Here is a 25,900-nt window from a genome sequence, read left to right as displayed (position 1 = left end):
AGCCCTATTTTGGTACTAACTTTTCTGTTGTACATTTATACATGTCGGTTAAGGGTACGATGGGGCCCTGTCCCATCATATGACTAGGCTATCATTATGTAGAGATTTGTAGACTTGTGATGTGGGTTATGTATATATATTTTGGGCTTTGTGTTCCGTGATGGACTTAATGGCCCTCTTGTGCTATATCTGTTCTCATGCGCTCTCTAACGACTCTTTTTTTATTTCTACTTTTGTTTATTCTGCTAACACGCTAAGTGGGGATAAGGGTACGTATGGGTTCCCAACTCGGGCACCAGTCACTACCTACGGAGTTGGGTCGTGACATTCTCTAATCGACAACCATCACTTATGAGCTAGTGATGATACAACGAAGCGATGTTGTTACCACATCCATCCAATACCTTGACAGGGTAAATGACATCACCATCTTGGATCCAATCATCAAAGTCCTCTTTTTAGGACTTAAGAGGTATAGCTTCCATCCTACGCTGGCTACATAGTTTTGGGGTTTGAGTCAATTAAACTCTTACCCAACTCGGTGCTCAATATTATTCCCAAAATATGTGCTCATATTAATATCATCATCTAGTCTTATTGAAATTTTATTTAAAACATCAAACTTATCTCATTACCTCTTCATCAATCATTAAACTTCAAAACATCATTTACATCTCATCAAAACATCTTGCTCAAAACATCATTTAATCAAATTTATTTAATTAAACTCAATTCTTTTGGTCTTTTAGAACTCAATAAAATACATATATAGTATTAACTCAAATCACTCTTTTTGTCAATGAATATTAAACTCAACTACGATGAATTTAGATATTGAGTACATGGACGAACTCAATCCAATGATATGAATAGCCTTATATACCTGAAATTTAAAACTTTACTCCGAATTGGAACACTCTTGAACCCCTAGCCTTTTCTCTATGCTGGAGCATTTTATATAGTACCCGGAGTATAAAAATCACTGGAATAGTATTTCTATACTATCAAAACTAAAACTATATTTGAGAATAAGTAAAGAAGTGTATAGAGAGAAGAGTTTCTTGAAAAAACTTGATGAATAAAATAAGGAAATAAGGTGGGCATTTATAGGTGTAGAGGAGGAACCTAACAATAAATAAGAATAATTACAAAGGATGATCTTGAAAATTCAATCAAGAATTTTGATGTCATAGATGATGTCAAATGGTTCTAGATCTTTCCATGTTAGGTGAAATGAGCTCTCTTTTAACAGAATACCCTTTTTCGGAGCTGCGTTTGAATAAGATAAATTCCCCATTAGGATTTGATGTCTTCATAAGAATTGTAGATCTAGAAGTCTAGTTTCATGTCGTTTAAGAATCAACCAATTTGGAGTATCCTACCGTGAGATATGATTTTTCTTCTACAAATACTCCATTTCATTACAGCATCATGTCTTGCAAAAATTAATTTATTTGACCTACTTATTCTCCGAATATTGAGATATGTCTTCATGAAAGTTGTAGGTAATGTCGTTGCAATTTTTTTAGAAATTTGAATCACCTAATTTGAACTATTTTATAAAACGTTATGCTCAAAATATAGAAGCAGTATCATTTTCGTTGAGGATTGAAATACCATATACAACGTTTTAGGGGGTGTTACAGGAAAGAATACTCTCATTGAAGTCGTACATACCTTAGAATAAAGCTTAAAGAAAATAAACATAATTTGTATAATCAAAATACTTTAGGCATGAAAGAACATAATTATAATCAAAATACTTTAGGCATAAGAGAACATAATATAATCAAAGTACTTCAGATATGAGAGAACATAATTATAATCAAAATACTTTAAAACCTCTTCATGCCTTCATACAAGGACTTTTGATAAATCAATAATTCAATGCATTTAAGAGCCAACATAAGTTAATATAAGATAGGTAATTAAACTTCAAATATTTAATAATCTATGCATTTTGAATCATGATATGAAAATCCATAAAGTTTCATGCTTGAATTAAATAGAAAACTTTGATAATTCATTTGGGCTTCATGAATGAAAGGATCCATGAATCAATACCCACATACAATATTTTAGGGGGTATTACAATAAGTTTATATTTTGCAAAAAAATGACACATACTCAACGTGAAGATACTAATTGTATGTACCATGTGAGAGGATTGTATTAAAGAATATTCAAATGGTTATATCACTACTATGCTGATTGTTATGACGAAAGGGCATAAATCCGAAAATACAGAAAATAAAGAACAACAAATTTAACGTTGGAAAATCCTTCAAATCGAAGGTAACAATAATGGGATCACCGAGATCCAAATTGCTCATTGGTAGTGTGTTTTAGAGACATTAGGCACATAAGAGAGGTTTTTGAGAGAGCTTTCAACAACAGAGAAGAAAAAGGTATTTCTGCAACAGTTTTTTTCTCTCAGACCAGCAACATTCAAACGGTGTTTTCCAATTCATTAACCGTTGTATCGGGCTAAAAATTTTACCAAGTGTTTCTAACATCTTAGTATTTAATTTTAGCGGTGCAGATCGGATTTGAAGGTTAGAAATATCCCATTTTAGGTCTTGAACAATAGATCTATTTTTGTTGATTTTTCTAGTATAATTGGGTTTTTCTTTTCCTAACAGGAAAATACAAAGTTTTCATATTTGGCTAGTCTTTTTTCTTATAGAAAAATATTTATTACTCTATAAATAGAGGTTCATTCCTTCTTTCATGGTAGCATTTATAATATAGTCCTAGGGGCTTTATTAGTTTTGTGTAGGGGGGAAAACAGTGAGACACAAGTGTTACGTTAACACTTGCATGAACCTCTTTGTATTTCGAGTGAAATGTGTGAGGTTATTTCTCTCGATATTTTAAACTCTCATATTTATGTAGTGATTTGGTCAAAAATTATTGAGAGTTTACCCTGACTTTCCTAGTATAATTGGGTTTTCTTTATCCTAAAAGGAAAACACAAAGTCTCAATATTTGGCTAGTCATTTTCCTTGTAGGAAAAGGTTTATGACTCTATAAATAGAGGTTCATTCCTTCTAACATGGTAGAATTCGCAATATATTTGTGACACCCCGGAATTTTTTTCGCTAAGATTCGAACATTTCTTCACGTGAATGTAGACTCGGACCGGAGGACTTGAAATTTTTCACATGAGTTAGGATGAGTTCCTAAGTAATTAAAGAGCGTTCGAGGTGATGTGGGGTCATGAAGGACCCCTAGGACCAAATCAAGCCAAAAGGTTCGTCGTGGCTAAGTTTGAGGAGGAGTTTGCATGAGGGGTTGACTTCTAATGACCCTATCTTTTGATATATGATGATCTGGGTAGACCACGACCTATTAAATTAATGGTCCTCGAGTCTTCTTTCCAACGCCACCAAGAATGTAAATTTAAGAGTTTGGAGTCGAAAGGTATGACGATCCTAAGATGAACTAGCACAGTAGAGATTTTCAGGCCTGGGTTGCAATTGCTGGAAAACTGGGCTTGGCGCCGCAGTGGCGCGACGTGCCACTATCGTGCCAGAAACATGCCTCAGTAGTTTGGGCTCTGGCGCGGCGCGCCACTAAAAGGTGTGCAGGGTTTTTCAAGCCAATTTCCAGAACCCAGAAAATATTGGCCTTGGCGCTGTAAGGGCGCGACGCGCCACTATCGCGCCAAGAATGTGCCTCAGTAGTTTGGTCCTTGGCGCAGCGCGCCACTACAAGGTGTGCAGGTTTTAGGCGTAATCAGTCAGGCGCTGCAAGGGCGCGATGCGCCACTATCGCGCCAGGTGTATTTTTAGCCTATTTTTAGAACTTTTGAGGAGGGGTAAATTGGGAACTTACCCAATTTATATATGTATCACCCTAGTCCATTTTGAGCTCATTTTTTCAGCTCTCTCTATCTCTCTAAAAGCCCTAGGAGCTTCTCTCTCTCACTTCTTCTTCTTCTTTAAATCCTTTCCAACAAGAAGAGTTCCAAGGGCTTCAAGACTTGAGTCCTCCATTGAAGACCCAACATCAAGGTTTCTTCAAAGTCTTCAAATAAGGTATGTAAATCTAACCTAAAATATGGATTGAGTTCTTCCATATGCCCATAGATGTGTTGGTTAGGAGTTGTGAAAGAGTTGCACCTTCTAGAAAGGTTTTCTTGAAAGTTTTCCCTAAACTATGGGATGTTTTTAGATATAAATGGTTGATTGATGATTTTAATGACTTGAGTTACTAAATAGTTATTTTTTATATCATTAACAACAAATGTATCTTTGTATATAGATTTATAGGTATTGACGATATTCTTGAGTTGAGTTTTGTTGGAAGTATGGGTTCATGTTTCATTCACATGAACCCAAGATGAGATTTCTTGTCATAAATGTCTTGAGGTTGAGATGGATAGTTGTGTGTATATATATGTATTAATTGGAATAAAAAGAATGAATTGGTTAGTTAAGAATGTCCCTTTGCTTCTGTAAAATGAACATAGGACAAAAATAAGGATTTTTGGAGTAGATATTTGATGATTGATGTGAAAATAATACTTGACAATGATGTTATGATAATGTTTGATGATGATGTAAATGATAATATATGATGATGATGTTTTGATGACGATGTGAGTGATGACGTGAATGGTGCTTATTTAATATGTGTAGAATGATTGATGAAGAGGTGTATTGATGAGGATGTTATGTGATGGAGCGGATTGAAGTCTAATGTAATTACGTGATATGTGATCTGCATAATCTGAGTTGATTGGAGTCTTATGAGTATTTTGGAAATAAAGGATCTTTTGAGAAGGAGTTTTAAATAAATTATTTGTGAACCTTTTTGCATAAACTACTTATACACTATTTTGAGTCTAAAGAATTATTAGTTTCATCTTTGATTTAGAAAGGAGTTTAAGTATGAGTTGAGTATGAGGAGCCTTTAAATGAGTTGAGTATTTTTACATTAAAGTATCTACTTTGAGTTTGAGTTGAAATTATATTTTAATGTACATAATATTTTCTGCATTCATTGAGTTGAGATTGTATAAATTTTTAAAAAGAAGAGTTTGATGATTTGAGATGAGTCGATTTAAAAGAAGGACCAATGAGACTTGATTGAGTTGAAATGAGAACAGAGTTGACGAGGTGGCAATGTACCATATGAAATTAGCCGTGAGGGCTTGTTTGAGATGATGAGAAAGGAGTTTTATGAGCATGGAGTCATGGGAGGAGTATCGAGCACCGAATTGGGAAAGAGTATAGTCCATACTCGAACCCAATACCTATATTGCCAAACGTAGGGGGATTGAACCGTTAAAGTTGGATGCTTCCCCGAGAGATTTGTCCTGACATTATAGGACTTGGTTGGATTGGATCCATGATTGGTTGATTCGTTCATACCCTGGGAAAGTATGAACGGATGCGGCAACAACGTCGGTTTGTTGTACTTTCACTGGCTCATAAGTGATGGTTGTCGGTTAAGAGAAACTCCCATTTAGGTCTTGATAGTACTCTGAGTCAGTTGAGTTGAGTTGAGTTGCTATATGCTTATGAGTTAGTCCAGTCTAAACTATTTCTTGTTAGACTTAGGACACTTGAGTGAGTTATTACATATTCATCGAGTTGAGTCCTTTGAGTTGAATTGTAAAACGTTGCATAATTTAATTTGCATATTTATTGAGTTGAGTCCTTTGAGCTGATTGTTGAGTTGAATATTGAGTAGATTGTATATGGTCGGATTGGATTAGATGAATTGTGATTGGATTGAATAGAATGGTATGTGACTAGATTGGTTTTGATTATTGAGTTAATTGTTGAGTTGAGTGTATATAATCGGATTGTACATGATTGAAAGGGATCGAATTATAAATGATTTGATTGAACTGTATTATACATAATTGGATTGAATTATATGGTATATGATTGTTCTCTATCTAAACCGTAGCCTTACTTTAGATTTACGATGCTTTATTTGAGTCCCTCTTATCTTTCTGATTTGAGATATGTGGACCGATGTTATTCTTCCTTGAGGTATGTTTCATTCTACCATTTTACATACCAGTACATTCCACGTACTGACGTTCATTTGGACCTGCATCGTTTTATGATGCAGAGACAGGTTTAAGAGATCGTCAATAGGAGAATCATTGGGGATCTATTCGCACTCAGCGTATTGGTGAGTCCTCCCCTACATTCGGAGGACACTGTCTGTGTATTCTTGCATCGAGTTAGCCCTTTTTATTTTGATTTAAGGTAGCCATGAACATGTCATTGGCACCAATTAAGTAGTAGTGATACAGGCTTCATAGACTAGATAGTGATGCGTCGATTGAGTATTTCTTTTCTTAAATTATTCTTGTCAATTATTTATAATGACAGATATTAGAGTTGATTTGTTGGCCCATGGTCTTTATTCTTTGAGTTGGATGGGTGATTTGAGTTACCCGCTAAATTATTCTTTATTTTTAAATTTTCCGCTAAATAAATGAATGAACGGATGTGTGATCAGGATATGTGGTTCGCTTGGGAGCCAAAAATGGTTTCTGAGTGCCGGTTACGTCTAAGGTACCCTCCCGGAGCGTGACAAACATGGTATTAGAGCACAGAGTTCAAGTGTCCTAGTGAGTCTATGAAGCCGTGTCTAGTAGAGTCTTGCTTATGGGTGTGTTGTGCACCACACTTATAATCAGGAGGATATAGGATATTAAGAATTTGTTTCACTTCTTTCATATTCTGAGTTCGTGCAATAGAGTTTAACTCTATGAATGTTCCCTTCTAATTCATGCGTTGCTCGAATCTATTTGACTACTCCTCATACTCAAGGTAGTTGAAACGGTAGATATGAGATTTTTGTTGATGAGTTAAGATAAAGTCGTGAGGAAGGAAAGAGACGGCACAAGTCTTGAGAGGAGCCGATTATTGTGCTTAACTCTATTGATTTTGAAGGATGTACTCTCATTCGTATGGATCATGCGTTGATTCAGAGCGAGATGTATCCTAGAATCTTATCCCTATATCTTGATTCGAATGTCACCTTCGAGGGGAAAGTTGTGTATCTAAGTGATAAGTGTCACCATCCGATGGAGTGTAATCCGAGTCATGGAGAGATATGGTTGATAGGATGATTTCAGAGGTAGGAAGAGGGAGTTAGAGGAGTAGAACTGAAGTAGTAAGAATGGTGGTTGATTGAGTCCTACAACTAGAGTGGAGTCTCTATAGGGTGAGTAATGAGGTGTAATAAATGATTGTGATAGTTCCAGTTTTAAGATTTTATTTAGTAGGCTTGACATGACGTATGCGAGAGATTAAGATATTAACTTGAGAGGAGTGTGTGTTGACCCTCAGATGTAAATAGCGAATTGAGTCTAAATCATATGGTAAGAAGAGGCTTAAGAGGTGTATGTGAAACAGTATAGAGTTATATAAGGTTCTAAATTGTGAGTTGCTCTAAGTGACTAGTTAGTATTCTTTAGTTGATGCCTTTAAGCTAAGGGGGAGATGATAGGGTAATGAGCCAAAGTAAGTCTTGAGCTTCCAATAGTGATGAGTTGGCCAAGATGATAGTAGATGGAATTGAGCGAGAGTAGATAAAGGAGAGTGAGTGCTTCCCGATTGTGATAGTTGTGTTGTACTTGTCTAGTTGAGGATAAATGTGTGGAGGAGGAGTGAGATGAGATCTTGTGATGAGCAATAGATAGGTAAGAGTATGTTAGTGTGTCTCTAGGAAAGAGCTTATACAATAATGGAGGTAGAAGTGTTAAAGTAAGCTTGAGAACTCTTAGATATGAGTGAGGTAGTTAGAGTGATAAGCTTGAGCGTATGATTGTCACTGTGATTGGAGGTTCATGAAGGGTGTTATGAGTCTTGGAAAGGAGGAGAAGTTTGGACACCGATATATTGACCTTATGAAATTGTGAAGAGGATTAGGAATGTCGCTCATGAGTTGGAGTTTGACGATTGATGATCTAGAGGTTGGAATGATTCGGTTGATGGAGTTTCGATGTTCTATTCGTGCCAAATGATGAGAATGATGAAGGTGATGTCCCTATTCATGAGTTGAAATGATTTGTCTATTCTTGAGTTTGAATAGCCAATTGTCTAAATTGCTCGATTGGTTGATTTGATTGAGTTTTAATTTTTATTCGTGCCTCGAGTCCACCATTGATTTACTCATTATTCGAGGACGAATAATCCCAAGGGGGAGATAATGTGACACCCCGGAATTGTTTTCGCTAAGATTCGAACATTTCTTCACGTAAGTGTAGACTCGGACCGGAGGACTTGAAATTTTTCACATGAGTTAGGATGAGTTCCTAAGTAATTAAAGAGCGTTAGAGGTGATGTGGGGTCATGAAGGACCCCTAGGACCAAATCAAGCCAAAAGGTTCGTCGTGGCTAAGTTTGAAGAGGAGTTTGCATAAGGGGTTGACTTCTAACGACCCTATCTTTTGATATATGACGATCTGGGTAGCCCACGACCTATTAAATTAATGGTCGTCGAGTCTTCTTTCCAACGCCACCAAGAATGTAAATTTTGGAGTTTGGATTCGAAAGGTATGGCGATCCTAAGATGAACTAGCATAGTAGAGATTTTCAGGCCTGGGTTGCAATTGCTGGAAAACTGGGCTTGGCGCTGCAGTGGCGCGATGCGCCACTATCGTGCCAGAAACATGCCTCAGTAGTTTGGGCTCTGGCGCGGCGCGCCACTAAAAGGTGTGCAGGGTTTTTCAAGCCAATTTCCAGAACCCAGAAAATATTGGCCTTGGCGCTGTAAGGGCGCGACGCGCCACTATCGCGCCAAGAATGTGCCTCAGTAGTTTGGTCCTTGGCGCAGCGCGCCACTACAAGGTGTGCAGGTTTTAGGCGTAATCAGTCAGGCGCTGCAAGGGCGCGATGCGCCACTATCGCGCCAGGTGTATTTTTAGCCTATTTTTAGAACTTTTGAGGAGGGGTAAATTGGGAACTTACCCAATTTATATATGTATCACCCTAGTCCATTTTGAGCTCATTTTTTCAGCTCTCTCTATCTCTCTAAAAGCCCTAGGAGCTTCTCTCTCTCACTTCTTCTTCTTCTTTAAATCCTTTCCAACAAGAAGAGTTCCAAGGGCTTCAAGACTTGAGTCCTCCATTGAAGACCCAACATCAAGGTTTCTTCAAAGTCTTCAAATAAGGTATGTAAATCTAACCTAAAATATGGATTGAGTTCTTCCATATGCCCATAGATGTGTTGGTTAGGAGTTGTGAAAGAGTTGCACCTTCTAGAAAGGTTTTCTTGAAAGTTTTCCCTAAACTATGGGATGTTTTTAGATATAAATGGTTGATTGATGATTTTAATGACTTGAGTTACTAAATAGTTATTTTTTATATCATTAACAACAAATGTATCTTTGTATATAGATTTATAGGTATTGACGATATTCTTGAGTTGAGTTTTGTTGGAAGTATGGGTTCATGTTTCATTCACATGAACCCAAGATGAGATTTCTTGTCATAAATGTCTTGAGGTTGAGATGGATAGTTGTGTGTATATATATGTATTAATTGGAATAAAAAGAATGAATTGGTTAGTTAAGAATGTCCCTTTGCTTCTGTAAAATGAACATAGGACAAAAATAAGGATTTTTGGAGTAGATATTTGATGATTGATGTGAAAATAATACTTGACAATGATGTTATGATAATGTTTGATGATGATGTAAATGATAATATATGATGATGATGTTTTGATGACGATGTGAGTGATGACGTGAATGGTGCTTATTTAATATGTGTAGAATGATTGATGAAGAGGTGTATTGATGAGGATGTTATGTGATGGAGCGGATTGAAGTCTAATGTAATTACGTGATATGTGATCTGCATAATCTGAGTTGATTGGAGTCTTATGAGTATTTTGGAAATAAAGGATCTTTTGAGAAGGAGTTTTAAATAAATTATTTGTGAACCTTTTTGCATAAACTACTTATACACTATTTTGAGTCTAAAGAATTATTAGTTTCATCTTTGATTTAGAAAGGAGTTTAAGTATGAGTTGAGTATGAGGAGCCTTTAAATGAGTTGAGTATTTTTACATTAAAGTATCTACTTTGAGTTTGAGTTGAAATTATATTTTAATGTACATAATATTTTCTGCATTCATTGAGTTGAGATTGTATAAATTTTTAAAGAGAAGAGTTTGATGATTTGAGATGAGTCGATTTAAAAGAAGGTCCAATGAAGCTTGATTGAGTTGAAATGAGAACAGAGTTGACGAGGTGGCAATGTACCACATGCAACTAGCCGTGAGGGCTTGTTTGAGATGATGAGAAAGGAGTTTTATGAGCATGGAGTCATGGGAGGAGTATCGAGCACCGAATTGGGAAAGAGTATAGTCCATACTCGAACCCAATACCTATGTTGCCAAACGTAGGGAGGATTGAACCGTTAAAGTCGGATGCTTCCCCGAGAGATTTGTCCTGATATTATAGGACTTGGTTGGATTGGATCCATGATTGGTTGATTCGTTCATATCCTGGCAAAGTATGAACGGACGCGGCAACAACGTCAGTTTGTTGTACTTTCACTGGCTCATAAATGATGGTTGTCGGTTAAGAGAAACTCCCATTTAGGTCTTGATAGTACTCTGAGTCAGTTGAGTTGATTTGAGTTGCTATATGCTTATGAGTTAGTCCTGTCTAAACTATTTCTTGTTAGACTTAGGACACTTGAGTGAGTTATTACATATTTATCGAGTTGAGTCCTTTGAGTTGAATTGTAAAACGTTGCATAATTTAATTTGCATATTTACTGAGTTGAGTCCTTTGAGCTGATTGTTGAGTTGAATGTTGAGTAGATTGTATATGGTCGGATTGGAGTAGATGAATTGTGATTGGATTGAATAGAATGGTATGTGACTAGATTGGGTTTGATTATTGAGTTGATTGTTGAGTTGAGTGTATATAATCGGATTGTACATGATTGAAAGGGATCGAATTGTAAATGATTTGATTGAACTGTATTATACATAATTGGATTGGATTGTATGGTATATGATTGGTCTCTGTCTAAACCGTAGCCTTACTTTAGATTTACGATGCTTTATTTGAGTCCCTCTTATCTTTCTGATTTGAGATATGTGGACCGATGTTATTCTTCCTTGAGGTATGTTTCATTCTGCCATTTTACATACCAGTACATTCCACGTACTGATGTTCATTTGGACCTGCATCGTTTTATGATGCAGAGACAGGTTTAAGAGATCGTCAATAGGAGAATCATTGGGGATCTATTCGCACTCAGCGTATTGGTGAGTCCTCCCCTATATTCGGAGGACACTGTCTGTGTATTCTTGCATCGAGTTAGCCCTTTTTATTTTGATTTAAGGTAGCCATGAACATGTCATTGGCACCAATTAGGTAGTAGTGATACAGGCTTCATAGACTAGATAGTGATGCGTCGATTGAGTATTTCTTTTCTTAAATTATTCTTGTCAATTATTTATAATGACAGATATTAGAGTTGATTTGTTGGCCCATGGTCTTTATTCTTTGAGTTGGATGGGTGATTTGAGTTGCCCGCTAAATTATTCTTTATTTTTAAATTTTCCGCTGAATGAATGAATGAACGGATGTGTGATCAGGCTATGTGGTTCGCTTGGAAGCCAGAAATGGTTTTTGAGTGCCGATTACGTCTAGGGTACCCTCCCGGGGCGTGACAGTAGTCCTAGGGGCTCTGAAAGTTCTATATATGGGGAGAAACGGTGAGACACAAATATTACGTTAACACTTGTGTGAATATCTTTGTATTTCGAGTGAATTATGTGAGATTATTTCTCTCGATATTTTATACTTTCATATTTATAGTGGATTTTTCATCTCCACTTATGGATGTAGGTCGGTTGACCAAACCACGTTAAATGTTTGTGTCTCTTTTGGTATATTTCTAGTTTGTCTTCTTACTCATGGTCTATCGAGGTTTGTTTTCCTAGCTTCCGCATGACACCTAATAATTATTTCAGTCATAACAAGTGGTATAAGAGTTAGGTCTAATTGTCCATGATCTAATGGATGAACCAGGTTAAAAGCAGGTGTTCATCTTGGCGGGTTCAGTTTTAGTGGAAACCTAATAAACAGTAATGAAGAATATTTTGGTTGAGAAATTTAGTCAGAGAGGTTCTCTGTGTCGAGGCATAAATTTTGCAGAGGAGATTCAACCTGTTGAAAACTATGAGAAGAAGGTGGAATAAATTTATTTTATCAAAAATTCAGGCCAAGGGGCGGGGGTATTGTTGGATGTTTGCCCTGACTTTTCTAGTATAATTGAGTTTTCTTTTTTCCAAAAGGAAAATACAAAGTCCCCATATTTTGGTACTCATTTTTCTTATAGAAAAAGGTTTATGACTCTATAAGTAAAGGTTCATTCGTTCTAATATGGTAGCATTCACAATGTAGTCCTAGGGGCTCTGAGAGTTCTGTGTAGGGGGAGAAATGATGAGACACAAGTGTTACGTTAACACTTGTGTGAACCTCTTTGTATTTCGAGTGAATTGTGTGAAGTTATTTCTCTCGATATTTTGTACTCTCATATTTATAGTAGATTGTTCATCTCCTCTTATGGATGTAGGTCGGTTGACTGAACCATGTTGAATGTTTGTGTCTCTTTTGATATATTTCTAGTTTGTCTTCTTACTCATGGTCTATCGAGGTTTGCTTTGATAGCTTCGATATGACACCTAATTATTTTCGATTCCAACACTAATTTCGGTGAATCTTTATAAAATTATATGTATTTGAAACTTTATAACAATATATAATTACAAATTTGTAAAAAAATATATGAAGACATGTGATTACTGATGCAATACCTTAGAATATTTCGATACTTTATTTATGAACTACAGTTTGCTCATTTAAATTTTTCTTATAAGAATATGGAGTTAAACCTTTTGAAAATCTTTTATAGTTTTTATATTTATTAAATAAAATTTCAACTTGAAACCACGATTAGAAATGATAGCCAAATGGTCCTAAAAAGATACCATTAGGAAGTTGTCACTTTCATCATTTCAAAATCAAATTGGGGGCATGTCTGCTAAAAATAGGGAATAGCTTTTTCCCTAGAGTACATGCCAAGTGCTCTACACGTCAATTGCTTAATATTCTAAAGTTTGGGTTAGACTTGACAGACAGAAATACAATTGGAAGTTGTACTGGCAGACTACATTAAAACTGTATACACCTTTTTTTTGAAAATGCAAACAAGTTATTTCTCATCCATAAGTTGGTATAATTAATTTGGAAACTTTTTAATATAATAGACACTCTACTAAAAATTCACTATGTCCTCATGAAATTTCTCACTAAAAAATATTTAATGATATTTTCTTTGATATTTTGATTGAATCAGTGAGGAAAAAAATAATAATATTTTTATACGAAAAAATTAGAAAGTTTTCCACTATTTCACTGAAAATATATTTCCCACCATGCATTTTAATTTTTAGTGAGCTTCTTTGATAGGAAATGAATGGGAAAATCATGTCCTATAGCACAAATATTTCATTGATTCACGATGGAAAAAACTTTTATTTCTAGTAGTGAGAAATCTGAAATTGGACTTAGGAATTAATTTTCTAGAGATAACATAAAGATATTAGTAAAAAAAAAAAAAGAGAAGAAAAAAAAGAAGAAAAGAAGTAAAGAAAATAATAGTATTAAGAAAGGAAGTAAAGTAAAATAATAGTATCATCGATGAGGATTATGGTGGAATAAATACTTTTTTTATTTTTAATCAGAGTTTTGGGTTCGTATACTACAATAAATTGTTTCTATAGCTATGAGCCACACACGACTAGAATTGAAGTTAATCGAGGCCCGAATACAAATATTAAAAGGCTCATTCGCATGATTGTCCCTAATTTGTGGTGGTCATTAATTTTTGCCCCTCAAACCAGTTGATTTTAATTTTTATTCTTCAAAAGTTAGTTTTAAGTCACAAACAAAAAGAGGTTGGAAAACCCCCTTAACAACGAAAAAATAAAAAATAAATTTACAAGGCAAATTTTTATATATTCGAATCATAATATAACACAAGTTATGTTGCTTAATTCATAAAGAACTTATGTCATTAGATGCATTAGTTTAATTCATAACCCATAAGTTATGCCTTACAAGGCATGCCTTTAGTTCATATAATACTTATGTCTTATGTCGATAGAGACATAATTCAATTTTTAAATGTCATGCCTTAAGATATTCATAACCCAAGACATAACTTAATTTCTACCAGTTTCAAAACCCCCAACGTTAACTTAATATTCTTACCGAACTTATTTCAGCTTCAAAACTCACAAAGTTAATTTATTCCTACAAAACAAAGCAAATACTTTGTAAACTTTTACCATATCAAATTAGGTCATAGGTAAGGATTAAATTCTTTAGGTCATAATTTTTATTAATGAGCAGCAAAGATAAAAAATAAAAATGAAATACCACCCCAAAATTGGGGGACAAGGGGCGTAAGCAGAAGAAATAAGAAAAGCAGTTTGCAGTGTTGCCAAATATGCATTAGTACAAGGTCTAAAGTGATATTTTATGTAAGTATATAAGAAATATAGATAAAATGTTGTAATATTAGGAAACTCATGACCCCACAAGGCTATTTTTGCCCTAAGAAGAAGAATCAAAGCCATAACTACATCACTATCTATAATATCCTACATAGGCTTTTAACTGCAAAAAAGACACACACAAACACACACTTTTTTTTGAGAATAAAATATTAGATTTGAATGAATATTTTATAATTTATTTTAGAGTATAATGGGAAGGGGTAAGGTAGAATTGAAGAGAATAGAAAATAAGATAAACAGGCAAGTGACTTTTGCTAAGAGAAGAAATGGATTGCTCAAAAAGGCTTATGAGCTTTCTATTTTGTGTGAAGCTGAAGTTGCTCTTATCGTTTTCTCTAACCGTGGCAAGCTCTATGAATTCTGCAGCACCTCTAGGTAATATATATATATATATATGCTTTTTTACGTTGACAAATTTTAAAAAGGGATTGAACAAGTCTGAAATTAAGCTAGAATTTTGCCATAAATTTTGACAAATTTATTTAATCATGAAATTTGATAAATTTATTCTTCAAATACTTTTAAGTTTTTAGAGAAATTTCACTTTTAGTATTTCAAAAAAAAATAAAAAATCAAATGTAAAGTGCATATTACCCAAACACAACTTCAAGTTCCTAAAATCACAGTTTTAGAAACTCAAATTTTGAAGTTTAAACTTTAAAATCTATGACCAGAGTATGTCCATGTGCATTATGGTTTTGTTATCTTTTTTAAGAAAAACAATTGTTGATTTTTATTGGTTGTTGAGTATTGATGATAGATCTGAGTGAGAATAGAATTTTTAGCACATTCATGTACTGGTAGTGGCTGCTAGATTATTAAGGGTGAATAATCAAATTTACATTTGATCAGATCTAGGTTTTCTTGTGCATTAAAATAGTTAAACAAAGTCCATTATTTATAATCCAACTTTTGTTATGATTTGATGTTCCACCTCCATTTGCTCTTTTTTTAAAAAAAAATATTTTTTAATAATATCCTCACCTTATATGTTTTTCAAGTACAGACACATGAAGAAAAAGAAAGGTTTCTAATCTATATTGAATTAAAGCTGCTTCAATTCCTAACTTAGTTCTTGAAAACCACAAAAAAAAAACTTGAAAAAGAATTTGTTTGAGTATATATGGCAATAACAAATAACACCTAACTTTATATCATGCATATGAAAAGTAGCTCCATGTAATAGAGTGTATGTATATTATACATGTATCAGTTCTAAGTCCTTTGGTCAATTGCGTCTCAATTTCAAACAAGTTAAAATTGGCTATGAATTCTCAACTTTTCATTTAAGCTCAACTCATATAGAAAATTTGTATTGTCAATTGGAGTAATTTTTGGGGTTGATTTCTGATCAAATAATCACTCAATTAATAGTTATAATCTCAAAAAGTTACTAACTTTGTTGAAGAAAATTAAAAATCAAAAAAAAATATGAATGTTTGACACAACAACACTATTAATTGAGTGATCATTTGAATAGTCTCTTTCTTAAAGTTAGCGACTTGTCTTTCGTCTATTTTGACACAAATGTTCTTAAACTGATAAATTTGCCGTGTAAAAATGCACTATTACTTCTTTCTGCATACACTTCTTATTCCAACTCATCCTTTCTTGCATACTCATGTAATTTTAATTGTGTATTTGGATATAAATGAAAATGTTAAAATAAATTTATATTTAAAAATTACATAAAAATTATTGTTAATTATAATAATTAATGATTTAAAATATTTTAAAGGAATATAAAAAGATTGAAATCAAAGAACATAATGGAAATAATATTGGTTTATGTTACCTCTATGCATTGATGGTATAATTGTTTTTACTCTATCAAGTTACTTATTATTATTATTATTTATTTATTTTAATTTAAACGAGAGTTACTTACTATTAGATAATGCATTGATAGTATAATTTTATTTCACACTATCAACTTACTTACTATTAGATAATTATAAGTAAAACTATTTATGCGTTAATTGATAATCTGGTAAAATTGATGGCTAAACTGCTATTTCTATACTGATCTACAATCTTTAATCAGACCAAACACTAAATTTCTAATCATCAATTGTTTAGTATAACCAAACTCTCAACATTGGTTTCCATTGTATTCTGTTGGCTAAATCCACATCGATTTTGAAATGTTGTATTTTTATTTCTTTTTTAGCATCTTCAATTATCATAGTATCCTATACTTATTCCTTGATATTTGTAATCTACATTTTCAATGCTTTTCCTCCCGTGCAAGCTTGATTCTTTTATCTGGGCCAAGTATGTGATTTTTTTTTTAATAATGAATAGCGTTTAGACTTATAACTAACTATATGCGTTCTAATATCATATTAAAGTAAAAAAAGGCAACCGTGGACTAAAGTACTTATAAGCAAGCCATCGCGGAAAGACAATATGTAATTGAGAAAATCAAGCATGCATTAAGCGTTATGATATACACATGGTCCTAGAAAGAATTAGACAAAGTACCTATTATGGTTGTGCATTAGTTTTTCTTTGTTGTAGTTTTATTATTTCGGTTTTATAACTTGTAACATGATTAGATATGATATGACATGTTTTTGGCTTATTAACAACATGATCTAGATAGGAAAACCTAGAGGTTGAGGATTAGGACTTAATAGGTTGTTGAATGATTCTAATTATTATTATCTGTTGTTTCTTTTGCTTGGGTTATATATCCTACTTTTGCTGCATGTACTTAGTGTCACTGTTCTACAACTTACCTTTTGTCTAGTATGTCCGAGACGCTGGAGAGATACCATAGATGCAGCTATGGTGACCTTGAAGCTGGGCAGTCTTCAAAGGATTCACAGGTTCCTCAGATTCGCAATTTACTTCGTTTCTTTATAAACGATTTAACTTATAAACTATTTGGAACTAATTAATTAGATAACTAATGCCAAATAGCCTATTTTCATTCTAACGTGTTATTATGGAACAGAATAACTACCAGGAGTATATTAAGCTGAAAGCAAGAGTTGAAGTGCTACAACAGTCTCAAAGGTTATACAATATATTATATGTTTGAGAGTAAATGGGACAAAGAGTTTCCATTAATTTACAATCTTGTGATTCTCTGTGTAACATTAATTGGATTTAATTATTCATATTCTTTAAGGCATATACTTGGAGAGGACTTGGGACAATTAAACACAAAAGATCTGGAACAGCTTGAGCGTCAGCTGGATTCATCTTTGAGGCAAATAAGATCAAGAAGGGTATGTTCTATGCACTTTATAGGTCATTAATTTGTCAATTTTAGGTGACCATGTGGATATCTTAGAAGCTTCACATCATATGTCTTGCTCCTAATCAGTGGTGGAATCAAAAATTTATCCAAGAAAATTTAAGTATCAGACTTGAGATTTGAACTTGACGTAAGGTAATTTTTGAATCACTTTACCATATGCTAATATCTTCCCTCATATCTAAGGGATTCACCAGTTTATATATAAACAAAACACACTTATATTTACCCTATTTGGTGCAAGATATATAATTTTTTTATGAAATGTATATTGGGAAGATAATAATCCAACTTATGAATAATAATATTTACATTACAGAGCAATAACAAGAGAGTAACAACGATGCCAAATCTGTTAGAGTAAAATACGATACCCCAATGGAATAATATAACAACACTTATTATAACTTGATAGCGTCAAAAGATTACAAAACCTTCAAAAGAAATAACACTCTTTTATTTTACACAACTCACTATAATATTATTCTCATTTTATTTTTTTATAGATTATAAATAATATGTGGATTACTCTGGATCTTCTCTCTATTTAGCGTATATAAATTGAACAAAAAGAGCTCCTATTTATAGGAGAGAAAGGGTTGCTTCAACAACTTGCAAATTACATGTGAAAACATGTTATGACCTTTTGCAATTAACTTGGCGTGACAATTTGTTATGGCAACTTGACAAAAGCAGATGTGTTTTTCCTATCATCAATACCTTTAATTATCACTATCATAAAATCCCACAAGGTTAGACTCATTAGAAGAAGAATAAACCAACCCAAGGTATATCGTACCTTTTAGATTACAATAGATTCTTTTAACGACCTTCAAGTGAGGGTACATAGGGCTTCTCTAAAGCCACTTAGTACTCCAACCACAAAGAGTATGCCTGGCCTCATACAAGTCAAGTAGCTCAAATTTTCCTTGAGACTGTTGAATAGAGTGTAGCCCCCCTTTTCTCCACTATCAAAATTTGTCACTTTTGTTCCACTCTCCATTGGAATGTTCACAAGATTGCAATTAAACATGTTTAATTTCATTAAAAAAAAAATTGTATAGCTTTCTTGAGATATGAAGATACCTTCCTTCATTTGCTTCACTTTTAAGTCCAAGTTATAAGACATGAGCTCTATGCCTTTCATCTCAAACTCAAAGGACATAACTTTCTTGAAAACTTCAAACAAACTTGGGTTATTATCCATCAAAATAAGATCATCAACATAAAAACAAACAAGCAGAATGTCTCTATTAATATGAATTTTAATGTAAAGAACATATTCATGAAGACCACGAATAAATTCATTGTTTTGAAAATACTTATCAACACGACTATTATATATCTTCATGATTCTTTATCCCAAAAGCCAATGATTGCTCTACATAGACTTCCTCTTCGGGATAGTCATTCAAGAGCACTGACTTGACATTAGCAAGTGAATCGTTTTTATGCGGGTAACAAGTGCATAGAGTTACTCCTAGTCAATGCCTTTTGTTTACTCCTAGTCTTGCCTTGTATTTCTCCACTTCTCCATGATGAGCATTCTTCATTGCTTTGTATATCCAATTCATACCAATGGCCAAATTGTTGATTGTTTGCCCCTAAGTTTCTAAAAGAAAAACACAAAATTTTCATATTGGACTAGTTCTTTTTCTTATTTAAAAAAATAATTTATTACTCTATAAATAAAGGCTCATGTCTTCTAACTTGCTAAAATTCACTTGTTATAAAAACTTGTTATGGCAACTTGTTGCAAATTATTTCCTTTTTCTTTTATTTTCTTTATTGATCTAATAAGGTATTCAATCGAATTCCTTTGGCTCTATGTAGCTCCACCCTGAATATCAATAACTTGATTTGTTACCCCAAATCAAGCTAAGAACGAAAAAAAATAGTTATGTTCAACACGAAAAAAATGTTGTTAAAAAAAGACAGTAATTGATACTTTTCTCTTAAGTCGTGGTCAAAGCTATTGATAACTTAACGACTGCTTGAGAGCTTCATATACCCATCAGTTGTTCTTAGCTTCTCTCTTTTACTAACACGAGCTTATATCCTAATTTAAAAAGGGGGAAATGGTTGTTTGCATGATTTGTTAACTGGGGATTATATCAAAAGAAGATTTTAATCAACTCCTTGAACATGTTTCAGACACAAAAAATGCTTGATCAACTTTCTGATCTTCAACAAAAGGTATGTATTGTATAATTCACTATGTTGACAATATTGCTCAACTGCTCATGTGACATTGTATCATTTGTATGTGTTCTCTTTGCTTTTTTCTACAGGAACAATCTCTTCTTGAAATCAACAGATCCTTGAAGATAAAGGTACAAATCTCTTGAATAAGGTTTCCACTACTTTTTCAACTAGAAAATATGGACATATCTAGAAAGCACTTAGAGTCTGTTTGAATTGACTTATTTTAGGTATTTTTCAGCCAAAATAGTTTTTAAGCAATTTGGTAGTATTTGGATGAAATAAAACAAGTTCTTATACATACTTGTTTTTAAGCCATAATAACAAAAATAAGCTAAAAGCCATAAATTAGAATTTATAACGTATGACTTTTGACTTAAAAGTCATAAGCTAAAAGTCAATCCAAACAGACTCTCATTTTGGACCATTTACTTTAATATGTTTTTTTCCCTCTCTTTAACTCCTCTAAATTATAGGATAATATTACACGGGTTGTTTGGTAGCTGGTTAGGAGAAATATATTATGCATGTATGAGATTTTGCAGAAGTAATCCATGTTTGGTAGTTAGTTAGGACTACATATATAAAATTAAAATGGTGTTGGTTTGCAATTTATTAGAAACTTGTATAAGTAATACATATATAAGTTATAAAGGAAACTATGTATAATTTTATGTATGGTATAAGATGGAATAATTAATACATGAATAACTAAACTCTGCATAACTAATTTATGCATAAAATCAGACACAAATTTCCTCATAACTAATTCATGTGTTACTAATGCCTCTATAACTCTAATCAGCTATCAAACGATCCCTTAGGATGTGTTTGATTTTTTTAATTTTTTCATGTTTGATTGGTCTAAATTTTGGGAAAACAGTTTTTTAGGAAAAATAATTTTCTTAAAATTGAGGAAAACAACTTCCCTAGTGGAAATAGAGAAAATAAGTTCCTCAAATAATGGCATTCCACATTGATGGTGTCCTCCCTACCCTCCAACATACCTCATCTTCATACTCACCTCCCATAGTTTTTGTCTATATTATATAAAAATGTCTTAAGAAAAATATTTTTATTAACGTACAATATACAAGAAATTAAGTGAGAAACTCACTTATTTTTCTAATAAACACTATCCAAACAAAGAAAAAAAAACTTCGAAGAACATTTTTCTTTGTACCAAATACATCCTTAGTTTTTGTTTTAGGGTATCTGACTCATTTGTTCTACCTTTTAGATTTTGAGATTCATGTGAGTTTTTTTTTTAAGTCATTTTTTAAATATTTTGAATTGTCAATTATAATATTTATAGTACTTTTTACGTAGCTTTCACCCTTCCACTGACAGTTGTTAATTTCTACATGAAATGCTTATGATAGTTGGAAGAAAACTCTGTAGCCCACCAAGCACATTGGCATAATACTGGAGAGCAAAATATACAATTTAGACCCCAACCAGTTCAGTCAGAGGGGTTTTTTCAGCCTTTACAATGCAATAATATTAATACAGTGCCAAACAGGTGATTTTCATAATTTTGTTTTTTTTTTTCCTTTGAATAGCACATTTTTTGCAACATTCAAAATTGAACTATTGAAGTGAGCCATGTTGTAAGTCCAGAGGCGAATTCAGAATCTGAAGTAATAATGCATTCGAATTAGTTTCTTTGTGTATTTATTGAAGTGATCGAGCCATGTTATAAGTCTAGAGGAGAATTTTGAATCTGAAATCCATGTAGTTACAGGTATGATCTGGCGCCATTGGATAATATTGAACCATCAACTCAGAATGCTGCTGGAATTATACCTGGATGGATGCTTTGAATGGGAAACAAGTACTCTTACCTTTTACAAGCAATTAAGTTGATGGAGTTTGAGATTGGAAAGAACCAATAAACGTAATTTCTTTCATACATACAAGTTTGAGTTCTTAGTGTTTCAAAAGACTGATTAATTAGCTTGCATGTTTAGTAAACTATTGAATATGCAAAGCATAATGATATATGTCATGTAATAAGTCAAAACATACATTTTCTATTTTACTTTAAACTCGTCTTTCTTCCTTCTTGTTTCAGTACTTAAAGTTCTTAAGGAATTAATGCAAGTAGCTAGGTGCGCTTAATTACTAGCCCATGGTGATTTAAACCATCCAACTATTGGAAAGCCATATTTATAACATAACTACTTATAAGATGCATATTTATTACTATTTGCTAATCAATGGTAGCCCCTTTTGGTCATTCAGCTTCGAGGTGGCTTTAACTTGACAAACCAAAGAAATAACCGCATTGTAACCATTGTACATATGTCACTATCCGAGATCCCACCTTAGACGTGACATGGCACTCAGAACCCCATTAGGTTGAGAGCACCAACCAATCTGCTTAATCCGGATAATTCAATACATATATCAAATTAAATATAAATGCAGAAGATAAAACTCATTTCAATTAATATTCAAGAGAATTCAAAAGAGAAAAACTCATTCGACTCAAAACCAAAAAATCTAACTAACCACTTTACTTCCGCATTTATCTATTTAATCGGGTTTTAGACTGACTTGTATTGGTGGGATAAGACAAATGTCATCACGTCCGCTTTTGGATCGTTACATGAGAGCTGGAAAAAAGAGCATGATTCTTATGATGGACTACTGTATGAGCCGCAAAAGTTTTCAAGGACCATAGATCTTGTCCGTGGAAAAAGTCTTGAGACCATGCATTCACTACCATTTACGAGTGGGTTTCATGAGCCGTAGAAGGATCTACCATCCATAAAATCGATCCGTGGAAGTTGTCGAATCTAGTTTTCTTAGTTTGTTTAGATAGGTTTTTAATATCTATAAATATTTTTCGTAGGTTTTCTTTTACACTTTATGGTTGTTTTTGTCTGAACGCATAGAGAAAATAAGTATTTGATTTTTTTCTTGAATTTTGGAGAGAAATTGCACATTGATCTTTGATTTTTGACTCTGAATTTTGATTCAAGATTTTGGGTTTCTACTATTCATTTTGTAAGTGTACTGTTATGCTTAATTTATTTATCATTAATTGTTATCATACAAGCATGAGTAGCAAAAATCCACAACTAGGGTTGTAATCCTCGAAAAATGTGCATGCATGTAGTTTTTTTCCTTATCTTTGATTGGTTTTTATCGGAGGCCTACGTTAGAACTCTTCTTATTCTTACTTTGATGACCAAGGGGGTATCGAATGGAAAAAAAGATTATACAACGGAGATTTGAGACTATCAACTCTCATCTAATAGCTTGAACTTACTCGGGGATAACTAATTTGGGATCAAAGGTAAAGAGTAGTAAAACATACATTTGTAGACTTATCATGTCTTGTGGTGATATTCATCTGCTTAGGTGACCAACAACTCAGGTGAAATTAACTTACAGATTTTGCATGCTACACACTAGAAAATTTACTAATATCCGGTCTTACTACGTTATGAATTCATTGAGATCACAAAATCCTAGTTACGTCTTCTATTGATTCAAAACACTTTAAATTGTTACTTTGGTACTTGCTACTTTTGAAGGTTACAAATATTACTCTTTTTACACCCACCCCCCCCCCCTCCCTTCGGAAATGCGACTAAAAGCACAAATAATTGCAATTGACCTTAGTATGAACTATATTCCTCGTGGGATCGATCCTAACCTTGATAGATTCTATATTTGAATGACGACTGCTTTATACTTGTTTTGAGAGATGTAATTTGAACGTATCAAGCCTCCTGAGAATGTATACGACGATTCCGAAAAAACTTAATTAGATACTGCGATTAGCATCACCTTTTCTGCTCATGTCTGATCTGTATTTAATCTCCATGTGTCATCATTCAATATGCCCAGCCAGAGTTTCCCGTACGATAAACAGATAGAGAAGTTCAGTAGCTAAGCTGTCAAAGCTTAACGAGTAAGAAGAGGCCAAGGAAAGTGAAAGTAAAAGAAAGAAGTAGACTTTGTGAAGAGAGAGAATATGAAACTATAATAATGATATATGGCCATAGCCCTGAAAAGTGAAAAGGCACATATTAAAGATGTAAAGAGCAGAGATTTGAGTGAGCTAACTACAGTTTAACATATTGTACTAAAACTTGTATAATAACTATGAGGGTTCATATTATATCCAGCAGATACTAACAGAAGTGTAGCCAATCACTGCTAGACAACAAATTCTTACATTAGTTATTGTGGTTTCATTGTCACCTCCCTTATCCTGTCTTATCCTTTTATGTACTTGCTTTTTCAGACAACCTCTCTCCTTTCTTTTCTTAACCTAATATTCCTCTCCATTTTCATGCCACTCTTTTTTCACTAATTTGGGGGTTCTTGACTGAAGTTTTTAAATTATAACTATTTCTACTATATTAGAAGAGTAAGTTTAGGAAATGGTATCAACATGTTAGCTATTTGTCAATAAAATTGAAGTTGAGGATTGTTTTGTCATTTTATTTATAAATTAATGTATTAATGGTTGCTAAATGTACGTGGCTTATATTTCAAGAGCCATCGCATTGCTGAAAAAACCTTACTTTGAATTATTTCTCCCGTTGAATTTTACTTGTCACATTTTTAATCTATTATATATTTAAATATTATTTTAAAAAATAATATAAATCACAATAATTATTTAAAATGATGTAAAAAATGTTGTAAATCATAATAATTAATAACTAAAATTTAAAAGACATGTAAAAATAAAAATGATTCTCGAAATTCTATTATTGTCACATAAGTTGGGACATAGGGAGTAATATATATAATTTAAAAATTACGAAAAAGATAATAGAAATCACAATAATTAACAATTTGAAATATTTAAAAATCATATAAAAATTTGATTGGAACAGATCGAGTAACATAGATTATTGAAAATTATATAATTAAAAAGTTATAAATCACAATAATCAGCAACTTCAAATAACTTTCCCAATTCTATTTGTATCTCATAAATTGAGATTAAAAAAAGAAAAAATTACTTAAATACACAACTTATTTTATCATATTCTCTAAAATTTCCTACCATTTGAAAAAATTACAAAAATTTCTACCTCTCTTATTCTCTGATACATCCCTTTACGCGATGTATCGATCTGATACATCCTTTTACGTGATGTATTGGGACGTTAGATACATCACTTTATGTGATGTATTGATTGAATACATTGTTTACGCGATATATCGATCGGATACATCACTTTACGCGATGTATCAGCCCAATACATCACTTTACGTGATTTATCAGGATGTTTTGGGATGTATCTGATTCCACCAAATTTAAATTTTTTTTGTAATTTGAAAAAGAGTAGAAATAGAATGTAATTAACTCTTAACACTATGAAATTTGTATAATTCTTCCAAAAAATAATAAATATTGAGTCTGTGTTATATATCTAGTATACGTAAATATATTAGTCTCTTCGTCTATTTTAATTTTTCTACTACATTAAAAAAATATTTGTTTTTAGTTATTCATCTTGAAAAATAAGGAAATAGTTTATTATTTTTTACCTTACGTACTTTTATTATTAATTACTATTTTTTTAGTGTCCAATATTTATATGACTAATACTAATAATTAGAGGTGATGTTATAAACTTATCATTTTATTTACTACCTCTAAAACAGTGTATCAAAACAAACATGAACAAGTAGAAGGTTTAATTATTTTTTCTAAAAAAAAATAAACATGATTTTAATTAAAATTATTGAATTTTGTTTACTTCTCATTCTAATTGCGCCCTTATTTTCTTACTAGTTCTTTTAATCAAAGAGAAATGCGTACTCACACTAATCTTCGCCCATGTTTTCTTATTACGTAATTCGTTTAGAAAA

At 32.9% G+C, this 25,900-nt stretch overlaps 1 protein-coding gene across 2 annotated transcripts; it reads left to right on the top strand.

Moving 5' to 3' along the window:
* The first annotated feature begins 14,558 nt into the window (after window positions 1-14,558).
* Window positions 14,559-22,114, top strand: LOC129871390 (MADS-box protein 04g005320). 2 transcript variants are annotated; one of them, XM_055946297.1, is made up of 8 exons: window positions 14,559-14,961; window positions 17,339-17,417; window positions 17,546-17,607; window positions 17,723-17,822; window positions 20,006-20,047; window positions 20,143-20,184; window positions 21,436-21,575; window positions 21,792-22,114. In XM_055946297.1, exons 1-8 carry the CDS (start codon window positions 14,777-14,779, stop codon window positions 21,874-21,876), a joined length of 735 nt encoding a protein of 244 aa, XP_055802272.1. In that variant the 5' UTR covers window positions 14,559-14,776; the 3' UTR covers window positions 21,877-22,114. The 2 variants fall into 2 exon arrangements, with proteins under 2 accessions (XP_055802272.1, XP_055802273.1); XM_055946298.1 differs by having other exon boundaries at window positions 14,567-14,961; window positions 21,798-22,114.
* Window positions 22,115-25,900: the final 3,786 nt, after the last annotated feature.

This window comes from Solanum dulcamara, chromosome 10, assembly GCF_947179165.1.
Source record: "Solanum dulcamara chromosome 10, daSolDulc1.2, whole genome shotgun sequence".
Lineage (NCBI taxonomy): Eukaryota > Viridiplantae > Streptophyta > Magnoliopsida > Solanales > Solanaceae > Solanum > Solanum dulcamara.
This window is presented reverse-complemented; position numbering and strand designations above follow the sequence as displayed.

Excerpts from the sequence above, each read along its gene's own strand:
- LOC129871390 (XM_055946297.1), top strand. The coding sequence starts at position 14,777 with ATGGGAAGGGGTAAGGTAGAATTGAAGAGAATAGAAAATAAGATAAAC. Across the intron at positions 14,962-17,338 it reads GAATTCTGCAGCACCTCTAG|TATGTCCGAGACGCTGGAGA; the intron begins GTAATATATATA and ends CCTTTTGTCTAG. Across the intron at positions 21,576-21,791 it reads ATTAATACAGTGCCAAACAG|TTACAGGTATGATCTGGCGC; the intron begins GTGATTTTCATA and ends AAATCCATGTAG.